Source organism: Triticum aestivum, chromosome 5A, assembly GCF_018294505.1.
Source record: "Triticum aestivum cultivar Chinese Spring chromosome 5A, IWGSC CS RefSeq v2.1, whole genome shotgun sequence".
Lineage (NCBI taxonomy): Eukaryota > Viridiplantae > Streptophyta > Magnoliopsida > Poales > Poaceae > Triticum > Triticum aestivum.
Window position 1 is genome coordinate 41590432 of NC_057806.1, and position 13339 is coordinate 41603770.

Consider the following 13339-nt stretch of genomic DNA (forward strand, 5'->3'; position numbering starts at 1 on the left):
CCACATAATAAAAAAGTAGTACATTCTTTTGATCTACTATTATACATATTGGCTAAAAGATGGGCTGTAAATGACATGACACTGGCTTATAGCCAGCAGCTGGCTATACTATTAACCATGCTCTTAAACATAGCATTGATTTTTACCTTGGTACCTGTAATATGAGTTTATGGCCTTGTATACAAAAATGGATGGAGTATCATTGATCAAACTTATGCACTATGCGCATTCACACTTCATAAATTATTTCTTTTATCATTTACCTACTCGAAGACGAGTAGGAATTAAGCTTGGGGATGCTGATACGTCTCCAACGTATCTATAATTTATGAAGTATTCATGCCATGTTTACAACAATTTTATATGGTTTTGGTATGATTTGGATGAAACTAACTCGGACTGACGCTGTTTTCAGCAGAACTACAGTGGTGTATTTTTGTGTGTAGGAATCAAAGTTCTTCAAATGCAGCGAAACTTTTTGACGGTTTTTTTGAAATAAAAGATGCACTAAAGCTTCATGGGAGGGGGGAAGAGCCACGAGGCGCGCCCTGGTGTCTTGTGTGACCCACTCGTGGTTCATCTCCCCCGTCAAAAAAAGACAAAGTTGAACCACCATCAACTCACCTACAACAATAAACATATTTACGTGTGACGGGGTTGTTTGCCGTGTTGGTTTCGTCGGGTGTATGTAAACCACCACCAACTAATTCTATAAGATATCTTTACATGTGACGGTAGTTTTTCTGTCTCAAAATAAAAACTCATCATATATGCAATAAAAAAGATCAGGCTATTAAAGTTTTAAACAAAAACCTTGATGACCAATTGACCACTGAACAAACCCAAAGGGTTTACCGAGAGCAGGTGTCAGTTTGGAAGGTTCGGTTCAATGGCTACAACAAGCACCCGGAAGCTTCCATCCGTCCACATCCATGATCCATCCACTCGCCGATACATATACGAAAACACCCCTGAGAAAATCGAGAATACCCTCTTATCCTCTCTCCACCTCCCCACTCCCCTCTCTTTCGCGACGTCGTCGTCGACCCCTCTCCGCCGTACACGCCCACTCTCCACCTAAGCGCGCCAGGGAATTCTCTCGCCCGCTCGCAACCGCCGTCGCCGTCGCCGCCGCCGTCGTCCTCCTCCGCGGGGCCCGAATTCGACCCCTCCCGCTGGTAAGCGCCGCCGCGCCGAACCCTAGCCCCGCTCGGGCCGTCCAAGTATTGTCGTCCCATCATCTGTGTCGCGGATTCGCTTGCCGCGCGGCGGAGTAGTGGTTAGCGGCTTGTTTTGGGAACAATTGGGGGTTCAATTGACTGAACCCTTGCCCCCACCCCTGCCCATGTGTCTGCGGTGGATTGATTGTGCTCCTTGCTGGCTGCGGAATTCAGTCATGCCGTGGGGCATCGATCGCGGACGCGAGCCTTGTAGTAGTAGTAGTACCTTCGCAGTAGTGGTTTTCAAATCTCAATTGACTGATGCGGTGTCGCACAATTGGCTTCCTGTATGTATACATAGGTCTGCCTTGTTGCCGTGGCTTCAGTGGCCATAAACAGAAAGAAGCTTTTATTTTGTGGGGGATAAATAAACAGAAATAAGCTGTAGTGGGGTCTTGCTAGAAGCTCAGTTTTCTTTAATTTTTTCCTGTTTCCCGTTTCAGGACAGCCGTTGCAGTTTGGTCTCGGAGAAGATATCGGTGTGCTTATCTACTGCGGCATGGAATGAAGGTCTTGAGTGCCGTGTCTTTTTGCCGAGCTTGACACTAGTTGCGCTTCGCCTCGGAAAGTAACAAACCATGACTTCTGTCGCCGACGGTGTTTCAGGTATGGTTCTGTCTTAAAAAGCATGCGTACGGATATGGAGACACGGACACGGCGATACGCATAAGGGTACACGGGATACGTCATTTTCCAGTAGCAGCCATTCGGGGATACGTCAAGTATATATATAAAAAGTTAAAACATGCCCTGTAATATAGAGTGGAAAAAAAAGGGGAGAAACAGAGATGAGATCAGAATACTGCCCCATTTCCATCTGTTGTCTCCTTTTCAAGTGCTCAACGGCTGAATTAATTGATCCTCTAGACCCATGCCATTGCAACTTGCAAAATACATCAAATGCTAGTATTAGTCTATTAGAGAGTAGAGACTGGAGAAAACATGCAACAGAGGATGCAGGTATAACTTTCACCCTCACCCATGGACGATTCGCTACTGGCGGTGGCGCTCTGAGACGCCATGCTCCCTAACATCAAGCAACAATCAAAACAGCAGCACCAGGCACCAGCATGCAAGTGAGCAGCAGCTCAAGAGCAAGCAGCAATGGCATGGCTGCATGGGGAAGCAAGCAGCAGCAACTCAACAGCAAGAAATCAAGCAAAGAGAGGAAGAGATTGAGGAGAGGCTGCTGGGGTTATCTGCTCGAGCGTGGTGCCGTCGGGAGGTCGAGTCCAGGCGGCGGCGTCGAATCCAGGGGGCAGCAGCGGTGATGCGTTTCCGATTGCGAGCAGCGTTCCTTCCGTGGCGAGCGTGTGTGCGACCCTGCAAACTAGGGTTTGTATAGGGCCGAGGCTGTTATTGGGCTTCCCCTGTCCCCAACGTATTCCATACGTATCCTAGCTGTGTCTTGTTTTTTTTCCTTTCCTTATTTCGGAAATCAAGGGATACTGGGGGACACGCTTATCCCGGTGTGTCCGGTCGTATCACCGCGTCCCGCCGAATTAGGACGGCAGTTTGGCAGTTTTGTCCATGCTTTGTAGCTTTTGTTACCCAGTTCTTTGCCATGTCAATTTTGAACCGTAGCAGTAGTAACTACTAGGTAGGGCAGTGTGCGATTAGAATTTTGACCATAATTGTGATGCTTTTTATGACTCTTGGCTCATGGAATTGGAGCTTTGGTGTACATGGGAATTGGGATATTGTATTTGTAGTTGTGTACCAGCACTGAATTGTGTAGCATTACACGGTAGTATAGCAGCTGTCATGTCTAATAGCTGGTAAGATTACTGGACATGCTGGGATTTGATTCCTTATCTGTTGATATTATTCTGCAGTATTTGCATCGATATCAGTTGCCACATTCCATAAATGTTGACATGTTGATAATATCTACACCATAAATTCCCAGTCGTTCCATTTTTATTAAACATACAAGGAGATCCAATTAACTATGCCTGTCTCATTTTTATGCAACAATTTCTCATGCAGGTGATCATAGAGCTGATGAGCAGCAGAAGCAAGCTGCTGCTCAAGGGAACCAGGAAGAGGCCCCAGCTACTAGTATAGGTAGTCAGGCAATGGTGGCAACACCTTCCACAGATTATGTCACACCCTATGGCCACCAGGAAGCTTGCCATGCAATGGTATGAAGCCTGTAACTTCCCATTTTTCTTCTTTATTGATTGGTAAGACCACCCCTGTACACTTCTCAGATTGTAATGTCTTCCACTGAGCCCTCGTTTAAAGAAAGATCGAGGATTGGTCATAGTATTAGTTGGAGCAATGTAATGGATACCCATAAGAATCACAATGGGTTGGTCGTTCAGTATGGATTCTTCTGCCTGACTACCTGTTCCGCATTATATTGATAGGCATCAGCGTAATATTTTTTTCCTGGTTGAAGCACATTAAATCAACATTAATAAGAAATGATAAATCCTGAACGTTCGGGATTTGCCCATGGCAAATCGAACGTTTTTTATGGCAACTTTAGTTGACACGAGGATGGCAAGTTCAGTTGACAAGCGCGGCAATTTCCTGGAAAAAACAAACTGAGGGTGGAATTGCCACCAACTACACTTGCCATCTCTTGCGTATATAAATTGCCACAGAAAACGTTCGATTTGCCATGGGCAAATCCCGAACTTTCGGGACTTATCAGCGTCCAATAATATTAGACGATATTGAGGTCAAAACTTGTAAAAAATGATTAGGTTAAACTTTTTTTAGAAACAATGGTTAGGTTAAACTGCATCATTTCCTTCTCGTTGAGGTGATATATGAGATTTTCTTTCCTTTTAAGGCAGACTATTTTGCTAAATTCTTAATTAGACGTGCAATGTTGATTATATCCAACAGTTTGTCTAATTCACATCTAGATGTTTTTTAAGAATGTCACATCTAAGCTCCCACAAATATATAATGCAGCAACAAGAAACCAAAAAAAAAAACTAGGACAAAAAATAGACCACAAACAGAGTGGAAATCAGCTTAGATGTGACATAGTTATGTCACATCTAGATGTGTCCTAGACAGACCCTATATCCAATGCCACAGTTCGCATATCACATTTCCTTGTCATACTGATTGCCCATGTCAGCTCACCGATCACATAAAACTACTTGCCTGTTGCATCAATTTCTCGCTACCTCTTCTGCATCCTAATATATTCCTCTCTGCTTCTAGCTTTAATATTTTGGTTTAGAAGATTTCTTTGTCATGCTTAAAGCAACTTTTTTTTTTTGAAATGTAGACTGAATGTGTTAAAAAGCGCTGCCATTTGTTCTAATTGAGCAAATTCCCATGCCTTCCCTGGACAGATTGTTGCCTCTTCCTTCTATTGCTTTCTTGTTATGGATTTTTATTGTATTTCATGCATGATGCTGGAGTTATTGTGCGAAATTTGTTGGCTAATCCCACATTTTCTGCTCAGCAGGGTCAAATTGCTTACCCAACTGTCGATCCATTCTATGGAAGCCTTTATGCGGCCTATGGTGGACAACCTATGGTAAGCCCTTGCTACATGGTATAGCAATATCCCTAGTATAGGCCACAAGTATACCTGTGGTTGGTATGTCTAGGCCTACATTGAATATGCCTACATAGCCGTCCTGGTTCTTAGCAAGTGAAAAGTAACTTTGCATGATCGTAGACCTTGCTATACTATTGTTACTCTATTCAAACTAGTTCAGCTCATCAAACTGGTGTGTTCTTCAGATGCACCCACCAATGGTCGGAATGCATGCAGCCGCAATACCATTGCCTACTGATGCAATTGAAGAGCCTGTGTATGTGAACGCAAAGCAATATAATGCCATATTAAGGCGGCGCCAATCTCGGGCTAAAGCAGAGTCAGAAAGGAAGCTTATCAAGGGCCGCAAGGTAAATGCCTATAAGCGTATTTACGTACTGTATAACTTGAAGTTTTTAATTAGATGTTTCTGTTTCTGATGCTTCAGTATAGTTAAGAGTTGGTCGGAAGCACAAGTGCACAACAGATAGGGCAAAATAATCAAGTGAATTCTCCATTCTACATACCCTACCTCCACTCTGAAGATCGATCTGCACCACGTTTTTACTATCGTAGGGTGAACGTCATTTCATTCTTCTGCTATATCTGTATTTCAATACACCAAGTTATCAGTGCCAACATAAAAATAGCAAGGATTTGGGAATAGAAGTCAGCTGCTACACTTTGACAATTTCTAATATGGATGAAGGCAGATTTGTGCTTCCTTTGTTCATCTGGGTAGTTACTAAGCTGGAGCGAATTGAATTCATTAGTCGCAATGTAGTAAAAGGCAACACATAAATTTCAATTTCGTGGTACTTGAATGTCTGAGTTCTCAGTTTTTAACCTCGACAGAGAGACTGGTGTTGGCATTATCTGCAAAAGCTCATTTAGGACATGCATGAACCATATACAATGTTGCCAGTGCCAATTTGCTTACAGTTCTTATTCTTGGGTAGCATGTGGGATGATTATGCTAATGTTTATTCTTTGATTGTCAAGGTTTTGCTTCGTTGTGTCCTCTTTCTGTATGTTGTTAACAAAAATTGACATGTGCCTCCATTGTGCAGCCATATCTCCACGAGTCGCGGCATCAACATGCCTTGAAAAGGGCCAGGGGAGCTGGAGGTCGGTTTCTTAACGCAAAGTCAGACGACAATGAAGAGCATTCTGATTCCAGCTCCAAAGACAAGCAGAATGGCGTTGCACCCCGCAGCAGTGGCCAATCCTCCCAATCTCCCAAAGGTGCAACTTCAGCCGATAAGTCGGGAAACCATGAATGAGATGGCTAGAAGTCCGCCGGACGCGATGATCCATGCCAACAGTTTTGTACAGTATATATATGCTAGTGAGCAAGATAGAATCGCGCTGGCAGGTGCCGTAGGATATATCCGCTCTGCTCTATAGTAGTGATAGACGTATCGACCGTTTTTTTTTTGGCAGCATTGGTCCGTGTTTGCTCGGTTTGGTTTCTACATTCTGTACAATGAGTAGATTTTTTTGTGGTTTTTGTGTTCCGGGGTTTATCCTCGGGTTCGGTCAGGAGGCTTTTGTAGTGGCTTATGAAAGAAGTATAATAGTGCTACATTGTTTCCTTTGGTGTGGATTGGTCTCTTAGTTGTGCTGCATCCTCATTCGCGGTGCAGAAAATAAAATCTGGGTATACATAATAGCTTCGCCTGCATCTTTCTTTGCCCTTGATTGCATCCGCTGCAAATGATGCTCTCATGTTTTGGTTGGATGTTGTTTCCCTGCATGATTCGGAGCCTCGTGATAAGATGTTTGCATCTCTCTGGTATATATGTTGTCCATTGAGTTCAGTTGCCTGATGATTATCAGAGTGGACTGCCGTGAACACATTTGGACCCTGGTAGAGAAGGTCAGTCAGGCCTTAAGAACTACTCCCTCCATTCCAAAATAGATGACTCAAATAAGGAGCATAGTGGATTGCCTCTGCTCGGAGTCCCTGTTCGGCCCTCTGCTCCGGGAGCAGGTGGAGTTACTCTGATCCTTAAATTCGAGGGAGCTACTGGATTGCCGAACGCTCCTTACTTTCTTTTCCCCTCTCCTGGACATTGGAATCATACTGTCATCACATGAACATTTGAATCATGACTTCTCTCCCTCGATAAGATGGAAGTTAACAGTTACTGTTACCAAGAAGAATATAGAGGCTTTCTCGAGAACACTGACTGAAGCATATACTACTGTTGGGGTACATCCTTTGTTGCACGAGCACACGACACCTTTTTTTTGCTTGCAAAAGAAGCAGAAAAGAAGAGAAGCAAAGAGCATCTCCACGCTCCAACGTCACTGTCTTGGTGCTGCGGATGCGACAGTAAAAACATTTCTCTCGAGAGGGAGAGATGACCGTGCTGTAAATTAAGAAGTAAATATAGGCAGTGTTAGTAACAAAATCATGGCCTCTCTTTCCTTGGCAACAGGCATGCAGATGTGGTCTAATTAGGTCACCATCTGAAGTTCTGAACTGGAACATGCCTGCATCTGCATGACACTCAATCAGTTGCACTGGCCCAGGTGATTAGCTTAGGCAGCACTCTGTTATTATGTCAGGTGCTCACCAATGGCCAGACACGGGCTGCCACGTCACCGTACTTCACCCTTAGCCCACAAGCCACTAATTAAGATATATATTCTAGACTGCTCATAGGAAAAGCAAAGCAACCTAGCTCACACACACATAGGATTCCTGTTACATCTTAATTAAACATGCCCATATGAAAATGCATAGTCTAGTCCCATGTAAGTACTGCGTGTCCCGACACTAATCATGCGCCCCCGCATGCATTTAGTCTAAGCATGAAATCTTCTTAGGTCAAATCTTTAATCATTAGCCCATGCAACATGCCAATATATATGTATGGCTGGTTAAGCAGTAGTAGATTCATCTTTTAAGATTTTTAAAACATGCTTAATTTGGGTGCCAATTAATCATTGTAGTACATGCATGAGCTCAGTTTCTCATGCATTTTTTTTGCGCCGGAATTTGTCCAAGTGTGTGCAGTGAGTTGCAAGTGTCTCACTGAATCAAGATATGGTCTTTTAATTGCTGATTTCTCATGGAACAGTGTGGTGAGTCTTGCCAGTGTCACACTGAAGCAAGATAACACTGTACAAACCCTCTCCAAAAGGAAGAAGATAACACCATTGGAAGAGAAGAAAAAGAATAAATAACAGCATGCATGAGCTCCCTGATGAACAGTTAAAGGGATTCTTGACATGCTTTGCTTGCACTACAAAACCAGGCCCCATCCCTCCTCAAAGGGCGTTGTTGCACTGCACTGCACCACACCACACCATGTCACCATGCCATGCATCTTCCTCTAGATCTCTCTCCCTCTCTCTCTAGGAATGTTTGGAAGGAAGTGAGGAGAGAGAGCAAGAGGGGGGCATGGGGGCAGAGCTAGGCATGGGAAAAGTGACATGAGCCCTTATGATGGCAATGGCAGGGGAGACAAGGCAAGCAGGGGTGCACATACACACACAGCCTCAGCACATTGGTGCAAGGCAGGCAGAGAGCTGGCCTTCGGCTTCAGGCCCATTGACCTCACACCCTCTCCCAGTGTCCATCATGACCCATTAATTGTTCTGCTATATGGTTTCTATTCTTGTTCTTTTCTTGCAACATGCATCACACCACAATAAAGTTCCATGTTCATGGTTGCCATGTTCTTTCACTGCATTTGCACCTACTACAGTTCCAACAGGCATACACTACCAAGTACCCATGATGATCTTCTACTTGTCAAGGATGACACCAAGCAGCTTACAGTTAATCACAATGCACTAATGCAGATTAAGTCACCAGACAAAGCTAGTTCTCATTGATGTGTGGTAGCTAATTGAGTAATAAGTACAGACACATCTCACACAAGTCATGTCAATCCTTGCATTCCTCTGGTGTTCTTGTGGCTTTGGCCCTAGATAGGATGGCTGCCCCTTTTGATGGCCCCCATTGCAAACCAAAAGCATATGCACAAAAGCGACATGACATACGAGTATGTCTGGCACCGGCGATCAGAAGAGCATGTATGATTGTCCCCAACCATGAGAGACAATCTTGCAAGAATGTGTCATGGAAAAAGCACAAAATATGCAATGGCATGTTGTGCATGTCAACCCTAGGAGAGAAAAGAAAAGAGAACAAACAAGCATGCCCTCAAGAATGCAGAAAAGTGCTGTGCTTTTGTGCCCTCTCTAAAACCCTTTCTCTCTCTAAAACACACGCTCTCCCTCTCTTTTTTGAATGTGAAAAAGACAATGACAAGCTTGGGAGTGAAGGGAGATGGGTGGCCAGCACTCTCACTTGTCACCCATGGAAGGGATGGAAAGAAAGGGTTTTTATTGGAAAGTGATGGTTGGTGCCCCCCCCTCCTCTCCTCATGCCAAGAAAGTGGCTTTCACCACAAAGTAGGGGTCCTGCTAGGGTTTTTAGGGGGGTTAAGCCTGTGAGAGTGTGATAGATGGATAGCACACCACTACAGCTTAGTAGATGTTTTGTGATAGATCAGCACAACACACTGAAATGTGATCAAATGGAGTTTGGTTGCATGATCTTGACAAGATTGCTTTTGCTCTGGGTTTGGACTTTGGAAAGCTGTGCTTGTGATGTTGTGAGGGGCAGAAATGCTCAGCCTTTCTTTTCTTTTTTGCTCTTATTTTTATGCCACTTAGTCTAGTCTCTCCTTTTTGTTACTATCCTCTAAGGAAAGCTGGTCATCGAAAAGTAACACATGATTTCTCAAGAATTCAGAGTGTGAAAGTGATAGTGTAGCTGAATCTGAATATGACAACACACACAAACTCCATTTGATGGTTAAAAAGTAAGCAGTTGAAACTGAACTCCAGTCAATTTATATGCTACATGCATGCATGTCTTGATCATGAATCCATCCTAAACTCAAAACCACAGGTGATTAATCAGATGTTAATCAGTACTGCTACCATCACAAGAGCAGCCACACTAGCATGTAATGCCTGGAGCAAGCAGCAATGACAGCCCATTGAATGCACTGTGTCAGTCAGTCATGCAGCAAGGAAAGCTCTGAAGCCAGCCAGTAGCTTGCCATATCAAACCCAGCACAGGCACTTGGGCTTAGATGCCTCCAGCCAACCAATCCACACTCCACACACCTAATGATCATCAAGCCCATTAACTGCACCAGGTGCTTAAATGCAGCAGGATCTTTGCTTGCTTGCATCCATCCAACCATCAGCTTTTACTGCCTGCCACCCTGAAGCAGCAGCCAGGGCACACCCACTTTCCCAGGAAATTATTTCATCCTAGGTCTTTTTCCAGCTTGGTGCTGATGCATGCATGCAAGGAGCAAATCTTGGCCCCTAGATCATGTTTGGCATTTTTGGAGCTGCATTTGAATGAATGCACATCCACCACCTTTCTTGCAGCTGGAAGGGAGAGCAGATTGCAAGTTTCTTTCTTTCCTCGGTGGTGAAAGAAAGAAAGAAAGGAAACTTGTGAGCAGGAGAGGATCCATGGATTCCTTTCAGCTGTTTCATCCTAGATCCTTCTTTCATGCAAGGGCAGCCTGTTAGGGTTTTGTGGTGGTGGTGGTACTGTGGCTCTGTTTTTAGTAGCATTCAAGTGTGGCTGGTGTGTGTAAATGCCAAAGAGAAAGAGGAACATGGCAAGCTTCCTCTGTGACTCTGTGAATCAATAACCTACCTAGGCTGATGGGGACAGGGGCTGATGGACAGTGGCGACTGCGTGCGTACGCTCCTTGTTTGTATTGAAACAGCAAAGGAAATTTATTCAGATCTGAATTGATTGCAAACTGTATCTATCTGACAGGAGGGGCAGTAGTAGTACCAACCTTGTGAGCATCAGTTATTCTGTCAAAAATGTTTTGTGACATGACAATGTGCCAAGAAGTTTCACAGGTACTAATGCATGATCTACAGATACTACAACTGTTATATAGTACAACTGTTGAGTACTAAAACACTGTTTGATATCTGAAATCTTCAGTATAACATGTAATTTTAGGGAAATTTCTCCGCGCCGTGCCAATAAAGATTCTACGGGCCAATTGTAGAGCGACAGCAACCAAAGAGCTCAAAACTATGTCGTTTCTCGGTTTTCGCCCGGTTTTTCGTTAATTAACCGGGTAATTCTTTTCTTCTTAATTAATCGATGAGGCAAATCTTTTGCCTCCGTTTCGAAGAAAAAAACTATGTCGTTTCCGGCCTCGTTTCGGCTACCTTTCGATTTACAATTTCATATGCCTTTTCACGCATTCTCGCCGCCGCCGAAATCTTTCCGTTTCTTTCCAAGAAGCGCATTTTGGTGATGATGGAATAAAAGCCTAGGTTTGTGGAGCTGGTGGTGTCCCTTTGGATGCAAGGCACATAACCAGTGGAAAAGAAGATGCAAAATCTTTTAGTTAAATGGGTTTTGATCTCACTCACTCATGGGTGCATGCCATTGCGTTGCCCCTAACACCAGGGCAGACAGGCAGGCAGGCAGGGCTGTCAGTGCTCCATTACGTAGTACGTTGTGCATATCACAAAGGCAGAGCCCCACTAATTAGCCCCATCAGGCAGGCTGCACGCACTTGAGCCGCTCAGAAAAGCTCTGGTTTGTTTTGTTTTGGTTCTTCATTTGATTAATGAACTCTCATTGTCCCAGATGAGATGAGATGAGATGAGCATGCATGTTTGCACAAAACTTTGTGCGGTATGATTAGTTAAGTCCACTGGATTTGCACTGCGAGACCAGACCGGACCAGAAGATGTGCACGTGAAGAGAGGCTGTGACCAAATCGAACGAAGCAACACGAAATAATTAGATCAGAAAACATGGTGAGACACATAGCAATTTTGTGATTTTGAGGATAGGATTCTTAATTACAGAACAAGAATTCCATGGCGCTATTTGAGGCAAAGAATTGAGTTCTTAGAGTTTTTTTTTAATTCCTACAGGGTGGGGAATCCGACGATATCTTTTTTTTTTGCTGAATTTTTTTGAATCTATTCATATTCAATCACGACAGTAGAACGAACACATGAAAGAATAAAAAAATACATATAGATACGTAGAGCACCTAGCGACGACTACAAATATTGAAGCGAGCCGAATGCGCGCTGCCATGATCACCCCTCCCTTGCGGGAGCCGGGCAAAACGTGTTGTAGTAAATAATCGGAAAGTTGTCGTGCTAAGCCTTCATAGGACCAGCACACTGGAACAACAACCGTCGCTGATGAAAAGTAGCATAGATCAGAATGATTCAAACTAAAAACACATGAACGTAGACTAACTATGACCAGATTCAAGTAAATCCACAAAAGATAGATCAGCCGGAGACACACCTCTACATGTCCATCGATGATGCTAGATCAACCATCAGGACGGGGTCTAAGCGGGAAGAACTTTATTTCATTTTCAGAAAGCCGCCGCCATCTCGTTTTTCTAATCAGAACACAAACTCTAACAAAACTCAAAGAAATATCTAAAAATGGAACCCTCCTAGTGGTAAGGGCCGAGATCCGCCGCGTCCCCATGGCCCTAAGGCCACCGGAGCCGAGGCGGGTAGGCGCCGGCGCCTGCGAGAGGCAGACAAAGGGAGAGGAGTCGGCTGCATGTGAGACTTGTTTCACCCAAGGAGGCGTATGCAATTAAAATCCACTAATTACTTCTAATTTTTTGAGAAAAAGATCCATAGATTACTTTAGATTCACAATCCGATGGTCATCTCATCTGTGTATCTACAATTCATTCATCCTCCCTCTGGTTCTTTTTACTCTGCATATTAAATTTGTGTCAAGTTAAACTTTATAAAGTTTGATCAAATTTATATTAAAAATATATCATATACTATGAACTACATTTCACGATGAATCTAACAATATTGATTTGATATCATGAATGTCAGTATTTTTCTTCTAGTATAAGTTAGGCCAAAGTAGCCGGATTTCAATCTTTGATCCAGTTTTAGGCCAGTGCTCAAACTTTGAGAGAAAGAGCTTTTCCCTCAACTTCACTCCCTTGACTTGACTCCCGGTATTTTAACTTCAAACAAAACTTATATGCAGACTAAAAAGGAGTTCTTCTTGGGTGACACACCCGGATGCCAATTTTCCTTTTGCTTCCAAATAGTAAACCCAGGGTGCATGATAACTCAAATCATGCGGCCTTTTTTATTCTGCCTAAACTTTTGGACTTTATGCGCTGAAAATTCAAGAAAAAGTTACTACACGAGGACGATGGCCACATACTACGTAAATTCCCTGGCAGCACCCTACCAACGCTTGCTACAAAACAGGAGAAAACACGCATGACCAACCGAAAAGAAAACGTGGACCAGGACACCAGGTGCAAACCCCACCCCACACAGAGGCGGAGGATGTGTGTGGGTGCGGGTGAGAGCGAGAGGACCATGGCGACATGATGCCCCGCGTCCAAATATTCTCCTTGCCGAGCCCGGGCGGCGCGCGCACGGCGGGTGGTCCTCCCCCGTCCCCCTCCCCTACGCCGCTCGCGCTCGCACGCCGCTGACAGGAGACGCGGGCGGGGAGGGAGCAAAAGGAAAAGAGAGAAAACGCCAGCGCGCGCCGGGCGGCCGGCCGGCC

At 44.2% G+C, this 13339-nt stretch overlaps 1 protein-coding gene across 2 annotated transcripts; it reads left to right on the forward strand.

The window, feature by feature from the left end:
* Positions 1–1011: 1011 nt before the first annotated feature.
* Positions 1012–6415, forward strand: LOC123102190 (nuclear transcription factor Y subunit A-7). Of its 2 annotated transcripts, none has more exons than XM_044523495.1 (6): positions 1012–1178; positions 1664–1826; positions 3210–3364; positions 4657–4728; positions 4938–5102; positions 5802–6415. In XM_044523495.1, the coding sequence occupies exons 2-6, from the start codon at positions 1799–1801 to the stop codon at positions 6012–6014; spliced, it is 633 nt and encodes a 210-aa protein (XP_044379430.1). In that variant the 5' UTR covers positions 1012–1178; positions 1664–1798; the 3' UTR covers positions 6015–6415. The 2 variants fall into 2 exon arrangements, with proteins under 2 accessions (XP_044379430.1, XP_044379431.1); XM_044523496.1 differs by having other exon boundaries at positions 1147–1178; positions 1669–1826.
* Positions 6416–13339: the final 6924 nt, after the last annotated feature.

Coding starts and splice junctions, on each gene's coding strand:
- LOC123102190 (XM_044523495.1), top strand. CDS start 1,799: ATGACTTCTGTCGCCGACGGTGTTTCAG. Junction 4,729..4,937: donor CCTATGGTGGACAACCTATG/GTAAGCCCTTGC, acceptor TGTGTTCTTCAG/ATGCACCCACCAATGGTCGG. Junction 5,103..5,801: donor AGCTTATCAAGGGCCGCAAG/GTAAATGCCTAT, acceptor TCCATTGTGCAG/CCATATCTCCACGAGTCGCG.